Source organism: Macaca nemestrina, chromosome X (assembly GCF_043159975.1).
Source record: "Macaca nemestrina isolate mMacNem1 chromosome X, mMacNem.hap1, whole genome shotgun sequence".
Lineage (NCBI taxonomy): Eukaryota > Metazoa > Chordata > Mammalia > Primates > Cercopithecidae > Macaca > Macaca nemestrina.
In genome coordinates this window covers 19,794,837-19,813,650 of record NC_092145.1, presented here as the reverse complement: position 1 = coordinate 19,813,650, position 18,814 = coordinate 19,794,837, and the positions used below count along the sequence as shown (strand labels likewise).

Here is an 18,814-nt window from a genome sequence, read left to right as displayed (position 1 = left end):
TACTGCTTGGAAGGAAGTTGCTATGAGCAAAGATTGAGGAATGGGGAGTTAGGTTCCACCTCCTTGAGGACACAGTATCAGCAAAATTATTTGGAATTTTTCACACAGGAGATTTATGTATTCCTCATTTGTTTTATTCAGTCATTTATTATTATTATTATTATTATTATTATTATTATTTGAGACAGTTTCACTCTTGTTGCCCAGGCTGGAGTGCAATGGCGTGATCTCAGCTCACTGCAACCCCCACCTCCTGGGTTCAAGTGATTCTCCTGTCTCATCCTCCTGAGTAGCTGAGATTATAGGCATGAGCTGAGATTACAGGCATGCGCCACCACACCTGGCTAATTTTTATATTTTCAGTAGAGGCGGGGTTTCGCCATGTTGGCCATGCTGGTCTCGAACTCCTGACCTCAAGTGATCCACACGTCTCAGCCTCCCAAAGTGTTGGAATTACAGGCGTGAGCCACCGCACCCAGCCCAGTCATTTATTTATATCAATATGGATTCATTGATATTTATTTTATACTCTGAGTTATAATACAACTTTTTTTATTTTGTTGCTCAAACTGTTCCAGCTTGGCCATTGAGAGCTCTTTTGGCAGGCTCTTCTGTGTGCCTTGGATATAGCCTCATCATTTTAAATTTTTATTCTCATCATTGTTTTTAATTGTTTTTTTTTTTTTTTTTTTGAGTACTTCCTTACTCCCTGGAACTACAGGATGCTTCAGGCTCATCTTGTATCTGTTCTGGCTCAGCCCAAGAATTGGCCATTTCTCCAAGAACTCCTGGTTCCGTTTGTTGGAGAATAGTATTAGAAATCAAAATCTGAGCACTAGGTGTGCTCAGTGTTACTTGGTGTCTTTGCTTCTAGGCTCTCTCAGCTGACAGAGCAAGGAATTATATATATCTATATATCTATATATCCATATACATAGATATAATATACACTAACTCATATATGCATATATATCTATACATATTTCTGCATATAACCATGTGTATCTCTATTAAGCTCAATATGGGTTCATACTGATGTCTCCAACTTTAATCCATTACCACATGGATTATTCTGGCCTCCTCCCCTTTCTGAACTGTAAACTCCCATTCTAACAGTAAGAAACTTTGCTGTCACCACTTGCCGTTCGTTTACCTAATTGTTCAGTTTCAGTATACATGTATAATAGTATCAGAATTGTTAACCAGTGTTCCCATGGGAAACAGCTTTGTCATGAGCATAGAATGCTTTTGTGCAGTTCTTCTGCCTTTAGTCTTACAGATTCTATTCTTTTCCAAAGTTACTTAGACCAAACACCATTCCCCCCACCTTGTTTTTTTATTTGTTTGTTATTGAGACAGGGTCTCACTCTGTCACCCAGGCTGGAGTGCAGTGGCACAATCTCAGCTCACTGCAGCCTCTGCGTCCTGTGTTCAAGCAATTCTCGTGCTTCAGCCACTGGAATAGCTGGGATTACAGGTGTACACCACCATGCCCAGCTCATTTTTGTATTTTTAATAGAGACAGGTTTTTGCCATGATGGCCAGGCTGGTCTTGAACTCCTGGCCTCAAGCTGTCCTTCCGCCCCGGCCTCCCAAAGTACTGGGATGACAAGTGTGAGCCACTGCACATGGCCTTATTTTGTTTTTAATCTTAAATTTTCCCTTATATTTTTCTCAGGAAACGAGGTGGAGACTGTATCATGACTCCTGAAATAAAAATTGCCATCATAAAGTAGGAGTCCTATAGACAGCAAACTGGAGAAAAAGATACTAAAATTGGTTTCTAGTTAAAACCAGTCTGAATTCACATTAAACTTTCCCTTTGAAGCAAGTTGGAAGTATAAACTCAGTGGAGTACAGTGGGTCTGGCAGCCATTTTAGTGCTATGAGGTGGTGATTCAGCTGCACTTTTCTTTATTCTGAGGAAGGAAGGGGAAGTTTTCTCAGCATTGCTCTTTTTCCTACCAACACTAACAATGAAGGTGAATTAACCTGTTCTATTAATAATCTTAGAAGTATAGTAAAGAAACTCCGCTTTTAAACACGTTTCTCTTAATCTAGTAAATTTCCTGCATGTTACACCTGCTCTGTCCAATTTGGTAGCAATTAGCCAAATGTGATTATTTTAATTTGAAGTAATTAAAATGAAATAAATTTTCAGTTCCTTGGTCACTCTAGCCACATTTCAGGTGCTCACCAAATTGGACAGTGCAGATATAGAAAACTTCCATTGTTGCAGAAAGTTCTGTTGGACAGTGCTATGTTAGACAATGGAACCAAAAGACTGTGTGTTAGAAACTGAGTTCCCTAAAATAGTCTTTCACCATCTTGAATGTATAGTCTAAATAATATTAATAGTAAAATGAAATGATCCTTAACCTATTAATAATTTTAGGTTGCTATTTTCTTGGGAAGAGCTGCCAATATTTACCCCTTGTCCCTCTTACTTAATTTAGGTAGAAGAAGTAAGATTGGATCAAATTTTCAACATATGATGATGTTTGCTGGTAAGTTATAACTTTCTTCTCTTGCCCACCTCAAGCGACCATTCACAATGCGTATGCCAGCTTGATGTAACACTGAGATGTTATGCTGGTCATATAATACTCCTTTATTTTTATATTATTTATTTATTTAGAGACACTGTTTCACTCTGTCACCCAGGCTATAGTGCAGTGGCACCATCTTGGCTCACTGTAACCTCTGCCTCCCAGGTTCAAGCAATTCTCGTGCCTTAGCCTCCCGAGTAGCTGGGATTACCAATATGCCTGGCTAATTTTTGTATTTTTAGTAGAGATGGGGTTTCACCATGTTGGCCAGGCTGGTCACGAACTCCTGACCTCAAGTAATCCACCCACCTTGGCCTTTCAAAGTGCTAGGATTATAGGCATGAGCCACCGTGCCTGACCTATAATACTCCTTTAAACATTGAAGTTGCATCCTTGAATAGAAAATATATATATGTATATATTTTATATATATGTATATACATATATTTTATGGGACAATATAATATGTATATACATACACACACACACACACATATATATATATATATTTTTTTTTTTTTTTGGTCCCATTCCCTTCTGTGGGAATTTTTCATATTCTGGTTCCAAATCCTTGGTTTAGAATTATGTCATAGAAAGTGAGAAAGATAAAGATGAAGTCATTTTCAAACAAAAACCTGGAGGTGAATGTTTATGGCAGTTCTTTTCATAATTGCCAAAACCTGGAAACAACCCACTTGTCTGTCTCTCAATGCGCAAATAGCTAATCAAACTGTGATTACATCCATGCTATGGAATACTACTGTGCACTAAAAAGAACAAACAATTTACCCATACAGCATGGATGAATCTCAGAGGCATTATGCTAAGTGCAAGAAGCCAGTCTTGAAAGGTTACCTGCTGTGTGATTCCCTTTACGTGACATTCGCAAAAAGACAAAGTCATAGCGATGGGGAATGCATCAGTGGTTGCCAGGGGTTTGATGGAGTGACAAGAGGTTAGACTAAAAAAGGGTAACACAAAGAAATTTCACTGGGGGAGGGATGTTTAAACCATTCTGTGTCTTGATTATAGTAGTAGTCACACACACCTCTATTAATTTGCCAAAACTCATGTGGCTATGGACCAAAAAGAGTGAATTTTACTGTTTGTAAATAAAAAATGAATTTTAAAAAATTATTAAAACATCAGTACATGTCAGTAACATATACAAGTTCTATTTCTATTTGTACTTTTTTTTTTTTTTTTTTTTCGAGATAGAGTCTTGCTCTGTCACCCAGGTGGAGTGCAGTGGTACGATCTTGGCTCACCGTAACTTCTGCCTCCCTGGTTCAAGCAATTCTGCCTCGGCCTCCCGAGTAGCTGGGATTACAGGCGTGTGCCACCATGCCCGGCTGATTTTTGTATTTTTGGTAGAGATGGGGTTTCAGCATGTTGACCAGGCTGGTCTTGAACTCCTGACCTCAGGTGATCTGCCCACCTCGGCCTCCCAAAGTGCTGATTACAGGTGTGAGCCACCTTGCGCAGCGTATACATATTTAAGTATGTTAACATTTACTGCATATTTGTTCACATGCTTCTAAGTTTTTAGAATGCACTTTATTGCTCTGAATTTATGAAGCTTGCATTGGTAATGAGTTATTGAAGAAATACCTTTTCTGTTCCCCTGTAGGCCTTCGTGGTGCAATGGCATTTGCCTTGGCCATTCGAGATACTGCCACTTACGCACGGCAAATGATGTTCAGCACCACGCTTCTGATTGTGTTTTTTACCGTGTGGGTATTTGGAGGTGGCACCACTGCAATGCTGTCATGCTTGCATATCAGGTAAGTACTAACTGGAGACCTCATTTTAAGATTAAATTTTAATTTGGTTTATTTTTCTGCCCATTTTCAATTTTTAAGCTTTGGTGAATCTGTAATGTTTAATTTTTTCCTTTTAAAAAATATGTAGTATGTAGTACAGAAAAAGGAAAATATATACGCAAAAGAAAAATTCATTGTTAACACTTCGAGGGATATCTTTCCAGACCTTTTGCTATATATGATATGTATTTTTGACAAAAAGGGGCAATACTAAAGGTACTCTTGTAGCCTCATTTTTAAATGTAAAATAGCATGGACATTTACATTGTAAATATGTTTACATCATTGTTTTAATGGCTGCATATATCCTGATTTATTTACTCAAATCCCTGTTGTTGGGCTTTTGTATTGTTTCTAGGATTTTGCTATTACCATTACAATTTGAGGATTTTGCTATTACTATTACCATTAACAGTGTGAACATTCTTAAATGTATACACCACTGTGTACTTGTCTGATTATTTCTTTGAATGCATGTCTAGAAATGAAATTGCTTGCTCAAAAGGATATGTATATATTTAAGGCTTTTGATCAGTATCACCAGGTCAGATAAAAAATTTGCCTTCTACCTGCAATGTATGAGACAGTGCAGTTTACCCCAACCCTAATCACTACTAGATATTATCATTTTTCTCATCAGCACTGTTTTTAACCTAACAATCCAAAGCCAAGATCGTGAGGTCTTAGTCTTGAATGTGTACCAGTTAATGTATTCAATTTGAAAGCTCCCTTGTATCTCAAGAGTTCTGCATTTGTTTCCATGGATACAGCAGCCTATGCTGCTAAAGCCTTTGTAGATTTTAGTTCTGTGTTTGGCTGAAACTTCATAGACATTAAGAGCGACCAAGCTTCCAGAATACATAGGGCTCATTAGAGAAAACAGTATTTCACACTTTATAGATCCTGTCCTCCATTTTTTAAATTCTATTATGCCTTTTTAAAAACATTCTAAAAACCAGCCAGCCCTAAATCACACTTTGAATGTTGTTGTTATTGTCTTAATTTCTCTTTACTATTCAAATCCCTTATAATTTCTGTGCTTTTATTGTGCATAGTACAAAATACACAATATTCTTATAACCTTAATTACTACTTTAGGGAGGACCTGGCATTTATTGAACACTTACTATGTGCTGGGCATTGTGTTAAGTACATTTTACATATTTATCCAAACGTGATAACTCCATTTCACAAGTGATGAAATAGAGGCTTAGAAAGGTTCTGAGTTGTTCAGGGTCATCTGGATAATTAAATGGCAGGCAGAGGAGCCTCCAGTCTTTCTTAATTTCTTTTAGAAATTAATTTCATCAAACAATGGGCATGGTACATTTTGAAAGGACACAGTTCCTTTCTTTTCTCAAGAGCTTGTAGATGAAGACTTTCCCTCATTTTCCTAAGGATAACAAAATTAAATGTAAGAACAAACCAAACAAAATATCTATGCTTACCATCTTCCCAAAAAGAAAAGACAAAAAAAAAAAAAAAAAAAAACCTACTCACACAAAATTTAATCTACATCACTAGCTGTCAAAGCTCTTTGGCAGCATAGTGCCTGTCCTGTAACAGTTTGTCACTTAATTATAATACTGTCTTATAGTCTTAGGTTACTTCTTATTGTTTTCTTGTTTTATTGGTATTATTCTTGGCCTGTTCGTGAACAGGGGCTGTATTTTAAGCTTCTCTTTCCTCCCCCCAAATTTGTCTAGTACAGTTTTAAGGGCACTGCTAAGTCCTGAAAGTTTAAGATTCATGCAGACTTAGACTTGGCTTTGACTTCTTGCCCCTTCATTGACGAATTCTGTGATCTTAGGCAAGTTCTTTAACCTTTTAAAGCCTCAGTTTCCTCATCTGTAACATGTATGTTATAGTACCTACCTCCTTGGGTTGTTGTAAGGATTCAGTGAGCTAGTATCTGTAAAGTTCTTAGCACAGCATTTCAAATATACCTTTTATTCATTCATTTGATAAACATTTACAGAACACCAGCCATGTGCCGGGCACTGTAGGTTACAACTCAGTGGTTCTTTTTTTTTTTTTTTTTTTTTTTTTTTTTTGGAGACAGAGTCTTGCTCTGTTGCTCAGGCTGGAGTGCAGTGGTGCAATCTTGGCTCATTACCTCCACTTCCCAGGTTCAAGCAGTTCTCCTCCATCAGTCTCCTAAGTAGCTGGGACTACATGCATGCACCACCACGCCTGGTTAATTTTTGTATTTTTAGTAGAGATGGGATTTCACCATGTTGGCCAGGCTGGTCTCAAACTCCTGACCTCAAGTGATTTGCCTGCCTCAGTGTCGGGATTACAGGTATGAGCCACCTCGCCCAGCCTCAGTGCTTCTTAAGGATACTTTTGCCCCCCCTCCCCGCAAGGGACATTTGGCACTTTATGGAGACATTTTTGGTTGTCACAACTGGAAGAGGGAGCTGCTGCTGGCATCTAGTGAGTAGAGGCCAAGGATGCTGCTTAACATGCTACAATGCATAGGACAGGCTCCTCACCAACCCTCACCACCTGCCAACAGAGAATTATCTAGGCCAGAATATCAGTAATGCTAGGGTTAAGAAATCCTGCTCTAGAGAAGCACAGTGATCATAATAAGATAGAGAAGGTTCCTAGACTCATAACATCTAAACTTTAGTGAGAGAAGACAGACAATAAACTAGTAACACATAAATGAACCTGACAACTGTAGATGATATTAAATGCTATGTTGGGAATCGGGCAAGGTACTGTGATAGTGACTGGGGATGGGTATGTATTTTATACAGGGAGGCCAGGGATGGTTTCTCTAAGAGGTTACGTTTGAGTTCAGTCTTACCTGCGTGACTAGATGTTGCCAGTTAAACAGTTATCAGGAAGAAGAGCAGTCTAGGCAGAGGGAAGAGCAAGTTACAGAAGTCGTGAGGCAGGGGCAAACTTGGCCTGTTGAATGAACAGGAAAAAAGCTCTCATGGCTGGAGTATAGTGACTGAAGGGTAGGTAGGAAGTGAGGTTGGCAAAATCCTATGGAAGCAGAGGTCTGCCAACTTTTACTGTCAAGGGCCAGAGAGTAAATATGTCAGGCTTTAGAGGCCATACAGTCTGTCTCAGCTACTCAACTCTAGTGTAAAAGCAGCCCTAGACAATACGTAAATCAATTGGCATGGTTGTATCCCAGTAAAACTTTATTATTTACAAAACAGAAGAGGTACTGATGTGGCCCGTAGGCTGTAGTTTGTGGACCCCTAATACAAAGTTTTGTGGAACATGGTAAGGGATTTGGATTTTAAAATACAATAGGAAATCCTGGAGGATTTTAAAGCAAGGGAGTGACATGAAGTCATTTACAGTGTAAAAGGTTCACTTTAGCTGTCATGTGGACAGTGGATCCTCAGTAAATTTGAAACAGCCAGCTATTCCCATGTCCTTTCGCATAGTTTGTGACAGTCACATTTGGCTCTCTATCATTTACTACACATCCTTTGCACTTCTGTGTCTCTGAGCCTTTGCTCATACTGTTCCCTCTGCCTGGAATGCTCTTTCGCTGTTAGTAAATGACACAGCTTAAGTGCCACCTCCTTTTCCCCCTGTTCTTTTCCCTCAGAACCACTCTTCTGTTGGTGCAACATTGGGCCTCTCCAATTGTAGAACTTATTTTATTCAGTCTTGTAATAATATTGTTATAAGAGCTACCACTTAGTTAATGTTTCAGATACTCTTTTAAAACCTTTTCATACATTTTTTCATTAAATCCTTGCAGCAACTCTGTGTGGTGGATATTAGCCTCATTTTCCAGGTGATAAAGTGATGATTTATAGGACTGTATCACTTGACTGAGTTCACACAGCTAGAAAGCAGCCAAGTCCAGATTTGAAGCCAGAGCTCCCTGATAGAAGCCCTTAGGGATTATGCCCTAGTTGTGTCGGTTTCCCCCACTAGTCTGTGAGTTCCTTGATGGCAGGGGCCATGTTTAATTCATTTCTATGCCCTGTGCCTAGTACAGTGCCTGGCAAATAATAAGTGCTCTATAAATGTTTATTACATTGACTTAGCTTCTGATAATGTACCCTCTGAGTATTGCAAGTGTGCTATCTTCAAGACCACTAGATGTCACTCGAGATGCATAAATGTGGTTAGAGTCTAATGTGACTGAGAAGATGTTAAACAGCTCCTGGCCATTTTAACAAAGGAAAAATGAGCCATTCTTTGAATTATGAATCTGGTCATAGCGATCTGTTTTCAAGTCCTTGACCATGATTCCCTTGCTTTCCAGATGCAGCCTTGCATCATTTTCTCCCTTCAGTGTTATTTGTGTTCTGGGATGCTACTGCTACAGCTTCTAGTACTGCTTTTTTTTTCTGTGTTGTCTGTAGTAGTTAATTTAATCAATAAACATTTGAGCACCTATTGTGTGTCAGGTACTGTGCTAGACTCTGGGCATACAGAGATGAATTGAGACATGGCCTTTACCCTCAAGGAGCTCACAGTCTTTTTGGGGAGACTGACAGGTAAATAACTATACTCTACTGTGCTAAGTATCATAACAAAGGACTGTAGAAAGTGCTGCAGATGCACAGAGGAAAAAATGATTCTGCTTGAAGGGGTCATAGAAAGGTTGCTTTGGAACTTGAAAAACACGTTAAAAATGAGGGAAAGCACATTGCAGCTGGAGAGAACAGCATGAGCAATGGCATGGGAGGCTCAGGAGAGGATGGATTTGGGGAGAGGAGCAGGCAGGTATGGCTAGAATGGGGCATGTAGAAGAGAATGATGGAAAATGAGGATGGAAAAGTAGATTGGAGTGGGGTGAGGATGCTAGTTTGTAGAGCGTCTTGAATGCCCCACAAAGGACTTCAGACTTGACCCTCTGGGTTGTAAGCCACTCTCAGAGTCCTTTGTCAAGGGAGTAACACAGTAAGCTCTATGCTGGCGACAGCTGACTCTCAGGGAGAGCCTGGCAGCTGAAAAAGCTTCCATGACAGAGCCCATGAGCCTCAGGATGAGGGCTGCCCTTGAGCAGTTGGGATGGACAGGAGAGAAGACTTGAGAGAGCATTTAGAGGAGGAGTGAACAGAGTTGGTGAGTGCCCGTGTTTAGGGAATAGAGAGAAGCCAGAGAACTTTGTAATGAAGCTTTTCCCTGGGATACAGAAAGCAGGAATTTTAACCAGATAAAAAAAGAATTGTGAAGAAGCAAGGCTAATGTCTATCCATTAGCCTATGAAAAACCTGTAATTGGACCCTCTCTTCAGTCATCGAAACAGAATGTTGCCATGAGAGCTGCGAGGTGAATTGCACTGTGCCAGCCTTGTTTTTGGAGCTACCCAGTAATTCTTATTTAGCAACTGGGGCAGTGCTGCTCTCTCTGATTCTGCTTCGAATGGACCTATATTCAGAGAAGAAAATGCTATTTTTTTTCTGAAACTGGTAAGTAAGATTGCAGGAAGAGAATCATGGGTACACCCCGCTTGCCTTAGAATCCAAGCTGTTGCTAAGGAAAGTGGCAGGAGCCAAAAATCTGCATCAACAGCCATAGAGAAGCAAGAAAACATTAACCATTCCATAGCTTCTGTGTTGAGAAAAGTGGTTGCCTGACAATGTACATGTGTGAGTAGACCATTTTTTGGCTTCCAAATCTCATTTGCTCTTTGTGTTTCTCCTTTAGGGTTGGTGTTGATTCAGACCAAGAACACTTGGTAAATATGCGTTTTTGTTGTTCCTGGCATTTCTATCAAATGTGCAGTCATTTGGAAAGAAAACAACCTACTGTAAACTTCATCCTTCTATTTAGATCCTGTCCTCTTTGCCTCAGCTTTTAACTGACATCATTCCTGGCTTTTCTCACTGCTCCATAGAGACAAAACCAAGTTTGCCACAGTGCCATAGTGTGTGGTTATCAAGGGCGACAGCTTTCATGTCTCTGGGCCATCCTGCCTGGGCTTTTGCCCCAGAGGAGAGCAGTCTCTTAAGGACTTCTGGGTTTTCGAGTGACTCCTCTGGCACGGGGAGGCTTTTTCCACTTTTGTTTGCGCATGAAGCCTTGTCTCTGATGTAAGCCCCACTCCAGCTGCTCTTCCTGTGTAACTTTCAAATTGGATGACCAGCAGCTGCCCTAGAGAACTGCCTAGAAGCTTTTGAGTCTTCAACCAGTCTTCCCTGCCTGCTCAGGGGAACGCACTTTCTTACCTTGCCCCTCAGCCTTGGCCACGTTTCCTTGCTTCCTTCCTTCTGTTGTGTCAGTTTCTCAGTTGTTGCTATGAACTTGAGCCCGTTGGACTGAATGCATTGTAACTCGCTGCCCTCTCTAGACTGACCACCCTTGTCTGGTATTTTCCATCTGTTTTTCAATCGCTTCTGAGCACCATTGAATATATGCCTCCATATAGACATTAGATGAGAAATCACAGAAATTAGATTTTTGAACATGGAAAGCATCTCTTTCAAAACACAGTTTTTTTCTTGTCTGAAACAAACCCCAGTCAGTATATTTGTCTTCAGGGTGAGGTTAAAAAAAACATTTGTCAGATTCATTTCCTAAATGCTAATTTTGTTAGCTGTTGAGTGATGAGTGTGAATGTATGTATGAGATATAGTAAGTACTTGCCTCTTGTGATCAGATCCTTAAAGTAGAATTCCATGGGCTTGACATACTTGTAAAAACCAAGCTGGATAAATTCCCATGATGCCAGGCTCCTGGGGTAATGTCCAAGGAGTAATAACTCCTCAGTGCCTTCTCCCTGTGTCAAAACAAGAATAAAGTTAATCATGCCGTTCAAAAGACAAATGCTCGATCGCTCTCTGTACAAGTCTCCACCAGCTGTGTCACCTCTGTAACCACAGAGGAGAAATGGAAAAGGAGTAACAGGGAGAGAGCCAGGTAGGTGAGTGCCAGTCATGACATACAGAACAAAGAACTGTTTTTTTTTCCCTTACCTTCAAAACTCTACGGCTGGGCCTGGCATGGTGGCTCATGCCTGTAATCCCAGCACATTGGGAGGCCAAGGTGAGTGAATCACCTGAGGTCAGGAGTTTGAGACCAGCAGGGCCAACATGGCGAGTCAGGAGTTCGAGACCAGCCTGGCCAACATGGCGAAACCCTGTCTCTGCTAAAAATACAGAAATTAGCTGGGCGTGGTGGTGGGTGCTACTCAGGAAACTGAGGCAGGAGAATCACTTCAACCCGGGAGGTGGAGGTTACAGTGAGCTGAGATCGTGCCACTGTACTCCAACCTGGGCAACAGTGCGAGAGACTGTCTCGAAAAACAAAAACAAAATTAAAAGAAAACAAAAACCCTGTGGCTGTCTTGGTTATATTGTTTCTTTAATATTTTGAATGTCCACCAGAAAGCGCAGAGGAACATTATACTAAGTGTGGAGTGTGTGGGGGTGGGATGTACAGGTGTTCATGTGGTGAGGGATGGTGAAATGTTGCTTTTCAAGAGGTGGAGGCACACAAAGATACTTCTAATGATGTGAAAGGAATTGCAGGTGTTCTTCAGCTTTTGTAAGCCCATACAGTGTTTCCAAACATTTTTGTGTTGTTTATAAGTTGATATATGACACATGACACGTTGAGGGAGAGAGAAATTTATTTTGAGCATTAGGAAGGACAGGAAGAAACCAAAACCCAGAATCTAAACTCTATGCTTGCTTGCTTGCTTGCTTGCTTATTTGTTTATTTACTTACTGAGATGAAGTTTCACTCTGTCGGCCATGCTAGAGTGCAGTGGCACGATCTCAGCTTACTGCAACCTCCACCTCCCGGATTCAGGCAATTCTCTTGCCTCACCCTTCCAGGTAGCTGAGACTATAGGTGCCTGCCACCATGCCTGGCTCATTTTTTTGGTGTGTTTTTCGTAGAGATGGGGTTTTGCCATGTTGGTCAGGCTGGACTCGAACTCCTGACCTCAAGCGATACACCCGCCTCGGCTTCCCAAAGTGTTGGGATTACAGGCATGAGCCACTGTGTCTGGCCTAAATTATGTGCTTTTAGAAAAGAAGATTATGGAACCATAGAACATGAGCACTGGAAAGGACCTTCAGGATTCTCTAAACCTCATCATGTTTTTATACATAAAGAAATTCGAGCCCAGAGAGAGAAAGGGACTTCCTTAAACTACTTAATGTCAATAAGCTGGGACTGGAAGCAGATTGCCTAACTGCCCAACTGCTGACTGCACCACATTACAAATAAAGACACAGTTTATATTTTTGGAAACTTTTAGGAGACGCCTACTTGCTGTGTTAGTTTCTCCTCCTGGCTGGTCAGGCTTACCATGGAATTTCAGTACTTGTTTTTATTTTGCTAATGTTTCAAGAACATAGTAGCAACTTTGAAGTTGCTAGTTACTTTCGAGATCCATGACAACTCCCAAATATAGGGATGTTGATGTGATGTTTTCTAAGGTGCTATTACTTTGAGAGTTAAATCTTTCAGGTTCAGTACATGAATTATTCCACATTGATTTTTTTTTTCTTTTTTTCTTTTGTTTTGAGATGGAGTCTCACTCTGTCACCCAGACTGGAGTGCGGTGGCACGATCTCAGCTCACTGCAACCTCCACCTCCTGGGTTCAAGTGAACCTCCTGCCTCAGCCTCCTGAGTAGCTGGGATTACAGGTGCACCCCGCCACCCCCAGCTAGTTTTTGTATTTTTAGTAGAGACGGGGTTTCACCATATTGGTCAGGCTGGTCTCGAACTCCTGATCTCATGATCTGCCCGCCTCGACCTCCCAAAGTGCTGGGATTACAGGTGTACCCCACCACACCCGGCTAATTTTTGTATTTTTAGTAGAGACGGGGTTTCACCATATTGGTCAGGCTGGTCTCAAACTCCTGATCTCGTGATCTGCCCGCCTCAGCCTCCCAAAGTGCTGGGATTATAGGCATGAGCCACCGCGCCCGGCCCCCACATGGATTTTTTTAAGTAAGAGTAGATTTGTAAATTAGCAAGCAGCCTGAGTAATGGAGGTGTTCAGAAAAACATTTCAATTTTTTATTCCAAAGCTTCAATATTCAAGCTATTACATTTCTAATATTACCCTTGTTGCAGAGTGTCTTATAGCATAGTAGGCTCTATTTCTGATTCTCCAAAGGAATGGCTCTAAATAAATGTTCATATGTTTGTATAGATATTGATTTATGTATTATCTATCTGCAGGGTATTCCTGAAAATGAAAGGAGAACTACCAAAGCAGAGAGTGCTTGGCTTTTCCGGATGTGGTACAACTTTGATCATAAGTATCCTTAATTGAGAGAAAAAAAAAGGATAGTGTGGACATAGATAATTACAGTTTAATGGAACAAGTGTTTTGACTGTTCTCTTCCTGGAGCAGAATATAAAACCTACCTTTCATCTTTCCTTTCCCCATCAGTGCTGTGGAAAAGGAAACCCACACAGATAGATTCCTCTGCAAACCCATGAAACCATACGGACTGGTTATTTCAGAAGCTGGCTGTGTAAAGGGAACCAAAGCCCAAATGACATACTTTCTTTGATATATAGGTTTATTTATTGAGCAAACTTTAATATTTATTGTCCTTTAGCTAATTTAGCGGAAGGTATTTCTTGGTTCTTGTCAGCGTACTTGGCAGGGTAAGAGAGGAAAGGCTTAGGGAAAAGCATGAGAATGAAATCAAAATGCGATAATGTTCGATACTGCGCTGTTCAGCAATACACTTTTTTTCCCCTGACCTTTCCAAAGACTAGGAGATTATCTCTATTCAGCATGCCATAGATAGCTAATGTTTTTGTTTGCCAGATTTCCTTCTTGCCCTGTTGTAAGTCTGTTTCATAGCTGGTAGTGTTGATATTCTATAACCTCTTTAAATCAGGGGTCCCCAACTCCCAGGCCACGGAGCAGTACTGATCCACACAGCAGGAGGTGAGCAATGGGCCAGTGAACATTACCGCCTGAGCTCCGCCTCCTGTCAGATTGGCAGCATTAGATTCTCACAGGAGCCCAAACCCTATTGTGAACTGCACATGCAAGGGATCTGGGTTACATACTCCTTATGAGAATCTAATGTCTGATGATGTGAGGTGGAACAGTTTTATCCCAAAACTGTTTGGTCCCCAGCCCCATCCATGGAAAAATTGTCTTCCACAAAACCGGTCCCTGGTGCCAAAAGGATTGGGGACCACTGCTTTAAATCATGCTTTTTAAACATTTTATCATTATTAAAATTAATTTCTTATTTGAAAATTCACCTAGCAAAAAGAGCCATGGAGTTCTTTCAGGCTCTGATTTATCTGATTCAAAACTTGGTTTATGTTCTACTGGAGCAAATTGGAGACAACCGTGTAAGAAATATGTCCTTGCTTTCAACTTTCTGATGAAAGCCTTGTATATTTAAGAAAAATCACTTGACGCTTAATGATTAGAAGCTACTACTTACCATGTTCTTTTTGGTAATTTTTGCATTCACTGTTTGCAAGTACTTCAAAATTAAATTACTGTATGGAAACAAGAATGCAAGCTTATCTGGGGTATTAAGACTCCCATTAGAGAAAGAGAGCCTGGCTCTTAAAATTTTTTAAAGATTATGTCATGACTTTTGGCTCCATTGTCAGGGTTTTGGATATAAGCCACTCCCATATCTCTTGGGACTTTTTCATCCCTCTAATTTAGCAGTAATTTTTTAGTGAGTTTTCTGCATAAAATGTTTTGTACATTTTCTGCATAATATATAAAACAATTCAATGATCCTAATGTTGAGAAAGAGTAGAATAATAGCTTATTCTTCTGTATATTTTATAGAAGTAAACACCAAGGCTTGTTTGACTCAGTACTGCCCTATTAAATCCTACTCAATGAAGACTTGATCATTTTAATACCTAGCACCCTGATATAATTAAATATTCATTATTTTAGATTTCAGTTCATTTGTGTAGGCAAATGATTTGTTATAATTGAGATATAACTTGAATACAAGAAAGTACATGAATCTTAAGTGTACAGCTTAATGAATTTCAACCTGTGTCAACAACTGTGTACCTTCATCCATATAAAGATATAAATGAACATTCTCTATCCTCCTCCACAAAGGGGTGACCATGATTCTGACTTTCATCAACACAGGTTAGTTTTACCTGATTTTGATCTTTATATATATGGATTCGTATATTAGGTATTCGTTTCTGTCTTGCTGCTTTCACTCGACATCTGTATAATTTATCCATATTGTTTCATGTAACAGCAATTCATTCTTTTTTTATTGCTGTAGTAGGGTAGAGCTCTAATAGGAATATACTACAGGATTTTTGTTTTTAACCAGTCTGCTGTTGATAAATATTTGAGTTGTTTCTAGCTTTTGGCTATTATGAAAACCTGCATGAATATATATCTTTTGGTGGACATAAGCACTCATTTCTCTTGAGTATATACCAAGGAGTGCAAGGAGTGGAATTCAGGACAAGTATATGTTTAAAGTTTTGTTTGTTTGTTTTGCTTTGTTTTGTTTTGTTTTGTTTTGGAAGTAGTGTCTGGCTCTGTCACCCAGGCTGGAATGCAGTGGCACAATCTTGGCTCACTGCAACCTCTGCCTCCCAGGCTCAAGTGATCCTCTAAACTCAGCCTCCTGGGTAGCTGGGACTCCTGGTGCATGTCATCACGCCCAGCTATTTTTTTTTTTTTTTTTTTAATGTAGAGACAGGATTTCACCATGTTGCCCAGCCTGGCCTTGAACTCCGGGACTCAAGCGATCCACCCACCTTGGCCTCCCAAAGTGCTGGAATTATGGGAGTGAGCCACTTGCCCGGCCTGTTTAGCTTTAAAACAGACATTGCCAACCAGTTTTCCAGAGTGATTACAACCAGTTTAATTGGTTTTAACCAACTTGGTGACTTTATGGTTATTTCCATCAGCAAAGTAAGGGAGTTTTATTTTTCAGTCTTTTAAATTTTAGCCATTTTGATGAGTGTGTAGTGATACCTCATATGGTTTAATTTGCATTTCTCTGATGACCAGTGAGGCTGAGCTCCTTTTCTTGTGTTTTGACCATTTAGATATCCTCTTTCGTGAAGTCTAAGTCTTTCGTCCATTGTTTAACTGAGTTGTTTTTTTCTCTCACTGATTTATAGTTTCTCTATATTCCTGAATTGGGATTTTTTGTTGTTGTTGTTGATTATTGTATTTTCTCTTGGTAGCTTGCCTTTTCATTTTCTTAATCCTGCATTTAAGGAGAAGTTCTTCAATTTAATGAAGTCTATTATATTTTGTTTATTTTTAGGATCAGTTCCCACTCTCACCCAGGCTGGAGTGGAGTGGTGCAATCATAGTTCACTGTAGCCCCAACCTCCTGGGCTCAGGTGATCCTCTTGCCTCAGCCTCCTGAGTAGCTAGGACTACAGGTGCGTGCTACCACACCCAGCTAGTTTGAAAAATTTTTTTATAGAGACAGGGTCTCACTTTGTTGCCCAGGCTAGAAGTCCATTTTATTCACCTTTTATGGTTAGAGTTTTCTGTGTCTTAAGAAATCTTCCATATCCCAAGGTCATGAAGATATTTTCCTGTTTTCTTGTAGAAGTATGATTGCTTTAACTATCACATGGAAGTCTTTGATCCATCACAAATTCATTTTTGTGCATGATGAGAGATAGTGGGTCAAGATCTACTTTTTTCCATATGCATATCCAGTCGATGCAGCACCGTTTATTGAAAAATACCATCCTTACCCCACTGAATTGCAATACAACAAAGATTTGTTGAATAAGTGGGGATAAGTTTCTGGACTCTCTTTTTTATCCTGTTTCTCTATTTTTATATCAATACCACATCCTTTTAATTACTGTACTTTATAATAAGTCTTACTATCCAGTAGAGTAATTAAAATCTGGCTTTTTTCTTCTCCAGTATTGCCTTGGCTATTTTGGGTGCTTTGTGTTTTCCTTTAAATTTTAGAAACAGCTTGTCAAGTTACACATGTGCACACACGTACACACACACACACACAAAACTGCTGGCAAGTTTATTGGGTTTGTATTGAATCCATAAATGAATTTGTAGAGAAATGATATCATAACAATATTCAGACTCCATATCATAAACAGCATATTGCTCCATTCATTTAGGTCTTTTAAAATTTCTCTCATTAATGATTTGTACTTTTCAGTGCACAGCTTTTGTACATCTTTCATTAGATTTGTCCCTAAGTATTTGAAGTATTTGATCCTATTGCAAATGGTATTTATTCTATTTTATACTTGTTTGATGTAAATATATAGATTTAAATATATATATATACATATTTTGTTTGTTTGTTTGTTTGTTTGTTTTGTTTTGAGACGGAGTCTCGCTCTGTCACCCAGATTGGAGTGCAGTGGCGCGATCTCGGCTCACTGCAACCTCTGCCTCCCAGGTTCAAGCGATTCTCCTGCCTCAGCCTCCCAAGTAGCTGGAACTACAGGCGCCTACCACCACGCCCAGCTAGGTTTTTGTATTTTTAATAGAGGCGGGGTTTCACCATGTTAGCCAGGATGGTCTCAATCTCCTGACCTCGTGATCTGCCCGCCTTGGCCTCCCAAAGTGCTGGGATTACAGGCGTGAGCCACCACGCCCGGCCTAAAATTTGATTTTATATATGGACCTTGAGTCCAGCAGTCTTGCTAAGTTCACTTATGATTTCTGATAGATTCTTTTTGGTCTTCTATATTCATAATTAAATGATCTATGAGTAATGATGTTTTTTTTTTTTTCTTTTCCAATCCCTGTATTTCTTTTTTGTGTCTTTTTACATTGGCTTTTGTAGGGGACTTCTCCAGTGCAATGCTGAATATAAGTGATGATACTGGACGTTCTTATCTTATTCCTGACCTCAGAGGGAAATTTTTCAATATTTCACCATTAAGTACGATGTTAGCTGTACGTTTTTGGATATATCCTTTAGCAGATTAAGAGCATTCTCTTTTATTTCTAGTCTGCTGAGAGTTTTTATCATGAGTTTTTGTCTGCTGAAAATTTTTAGTATCAGATGCTTTTTCTGCATCGAGATGATGATGTATTTATATTTTTCTTCTTTAATCTGTTATTTTGATTTCCATTGATTGGTTGTTTTAATGCTAAACCAGCCTTGCATTGCTGGAACAAATTCCACTTGGTCATGATGTGTTATCCTTTGTGTATATCACTGGATTTAATTTGCTAATATTTTGCATCTGGTTTCTGTATCTATTTTTATGAACAATAATGGCTTGTAATTTTTTCTTATAGTGTCCTTGTTAGGTTTCTATAACAAGATTAAGCTGGCCTCATAAAATGAATTGGGAAGTATTCCTTCATTTTCTGTTCTCTGAAGGAGTGTTAAGATTAGTGTTTTTTGTTTGTTTGTTTTTTGGTTTTTTTTTAATGTTAGGAAAGTTTTACCAGTGAAGCCATTTGAGCCTGGAGCTTTTTGTAGGAAAAAGTTTTTAATTTCATTAATAAATACAGGACTATGTAGGTTTTCTTTCTTCTTCTTCTTCCTCCTCC

At 39.6% G+C, this 18,814-nt stretch overlaps 1 protein-coding gene across 2 annotated transcripts in view; it reads left to right on the top strand.

Moving 5' to 3' along the window:
• The window catches only part of LOC105481379 (solute carrier family 9 member A6), a 63,091-nt gene that overhangs the window by 35,837 nt on the left and 8,440 nt on the right, over nucleotides 1-18,814 (top strand). The window contains exons 11-15 of one of the 2 annotated variants that reach the window (XM_011740929.3): nucleotides 2,396-2,507; nucleotides 4,180-4,333; nucleotides 8,767-8,856; nucleotides 10,013-10,043; nucleotides 13,507-13,586. In XM_011740929.3, coding sequence (XP_011739231.1) covers nucleotides 2,396-2,507; nucleotides 4,180-4,333; nucleotides 8,767-8,856; nucleotides 10,013-10,043; nucleotides 13,507-13,586 — 467 coding nt within the window. The remainder of the gene's footprint in view (nucleotides 1-2,395; nucleotides 2,508-4,179; nucleotides 4,334-8,766; nucleotides 8,857-10,012; nucleotides 10,044-13,506; nucleotides 13,587-18,814) is intronic. The other variant, XM_011740931.3, reaches the window with a different exon arrangement.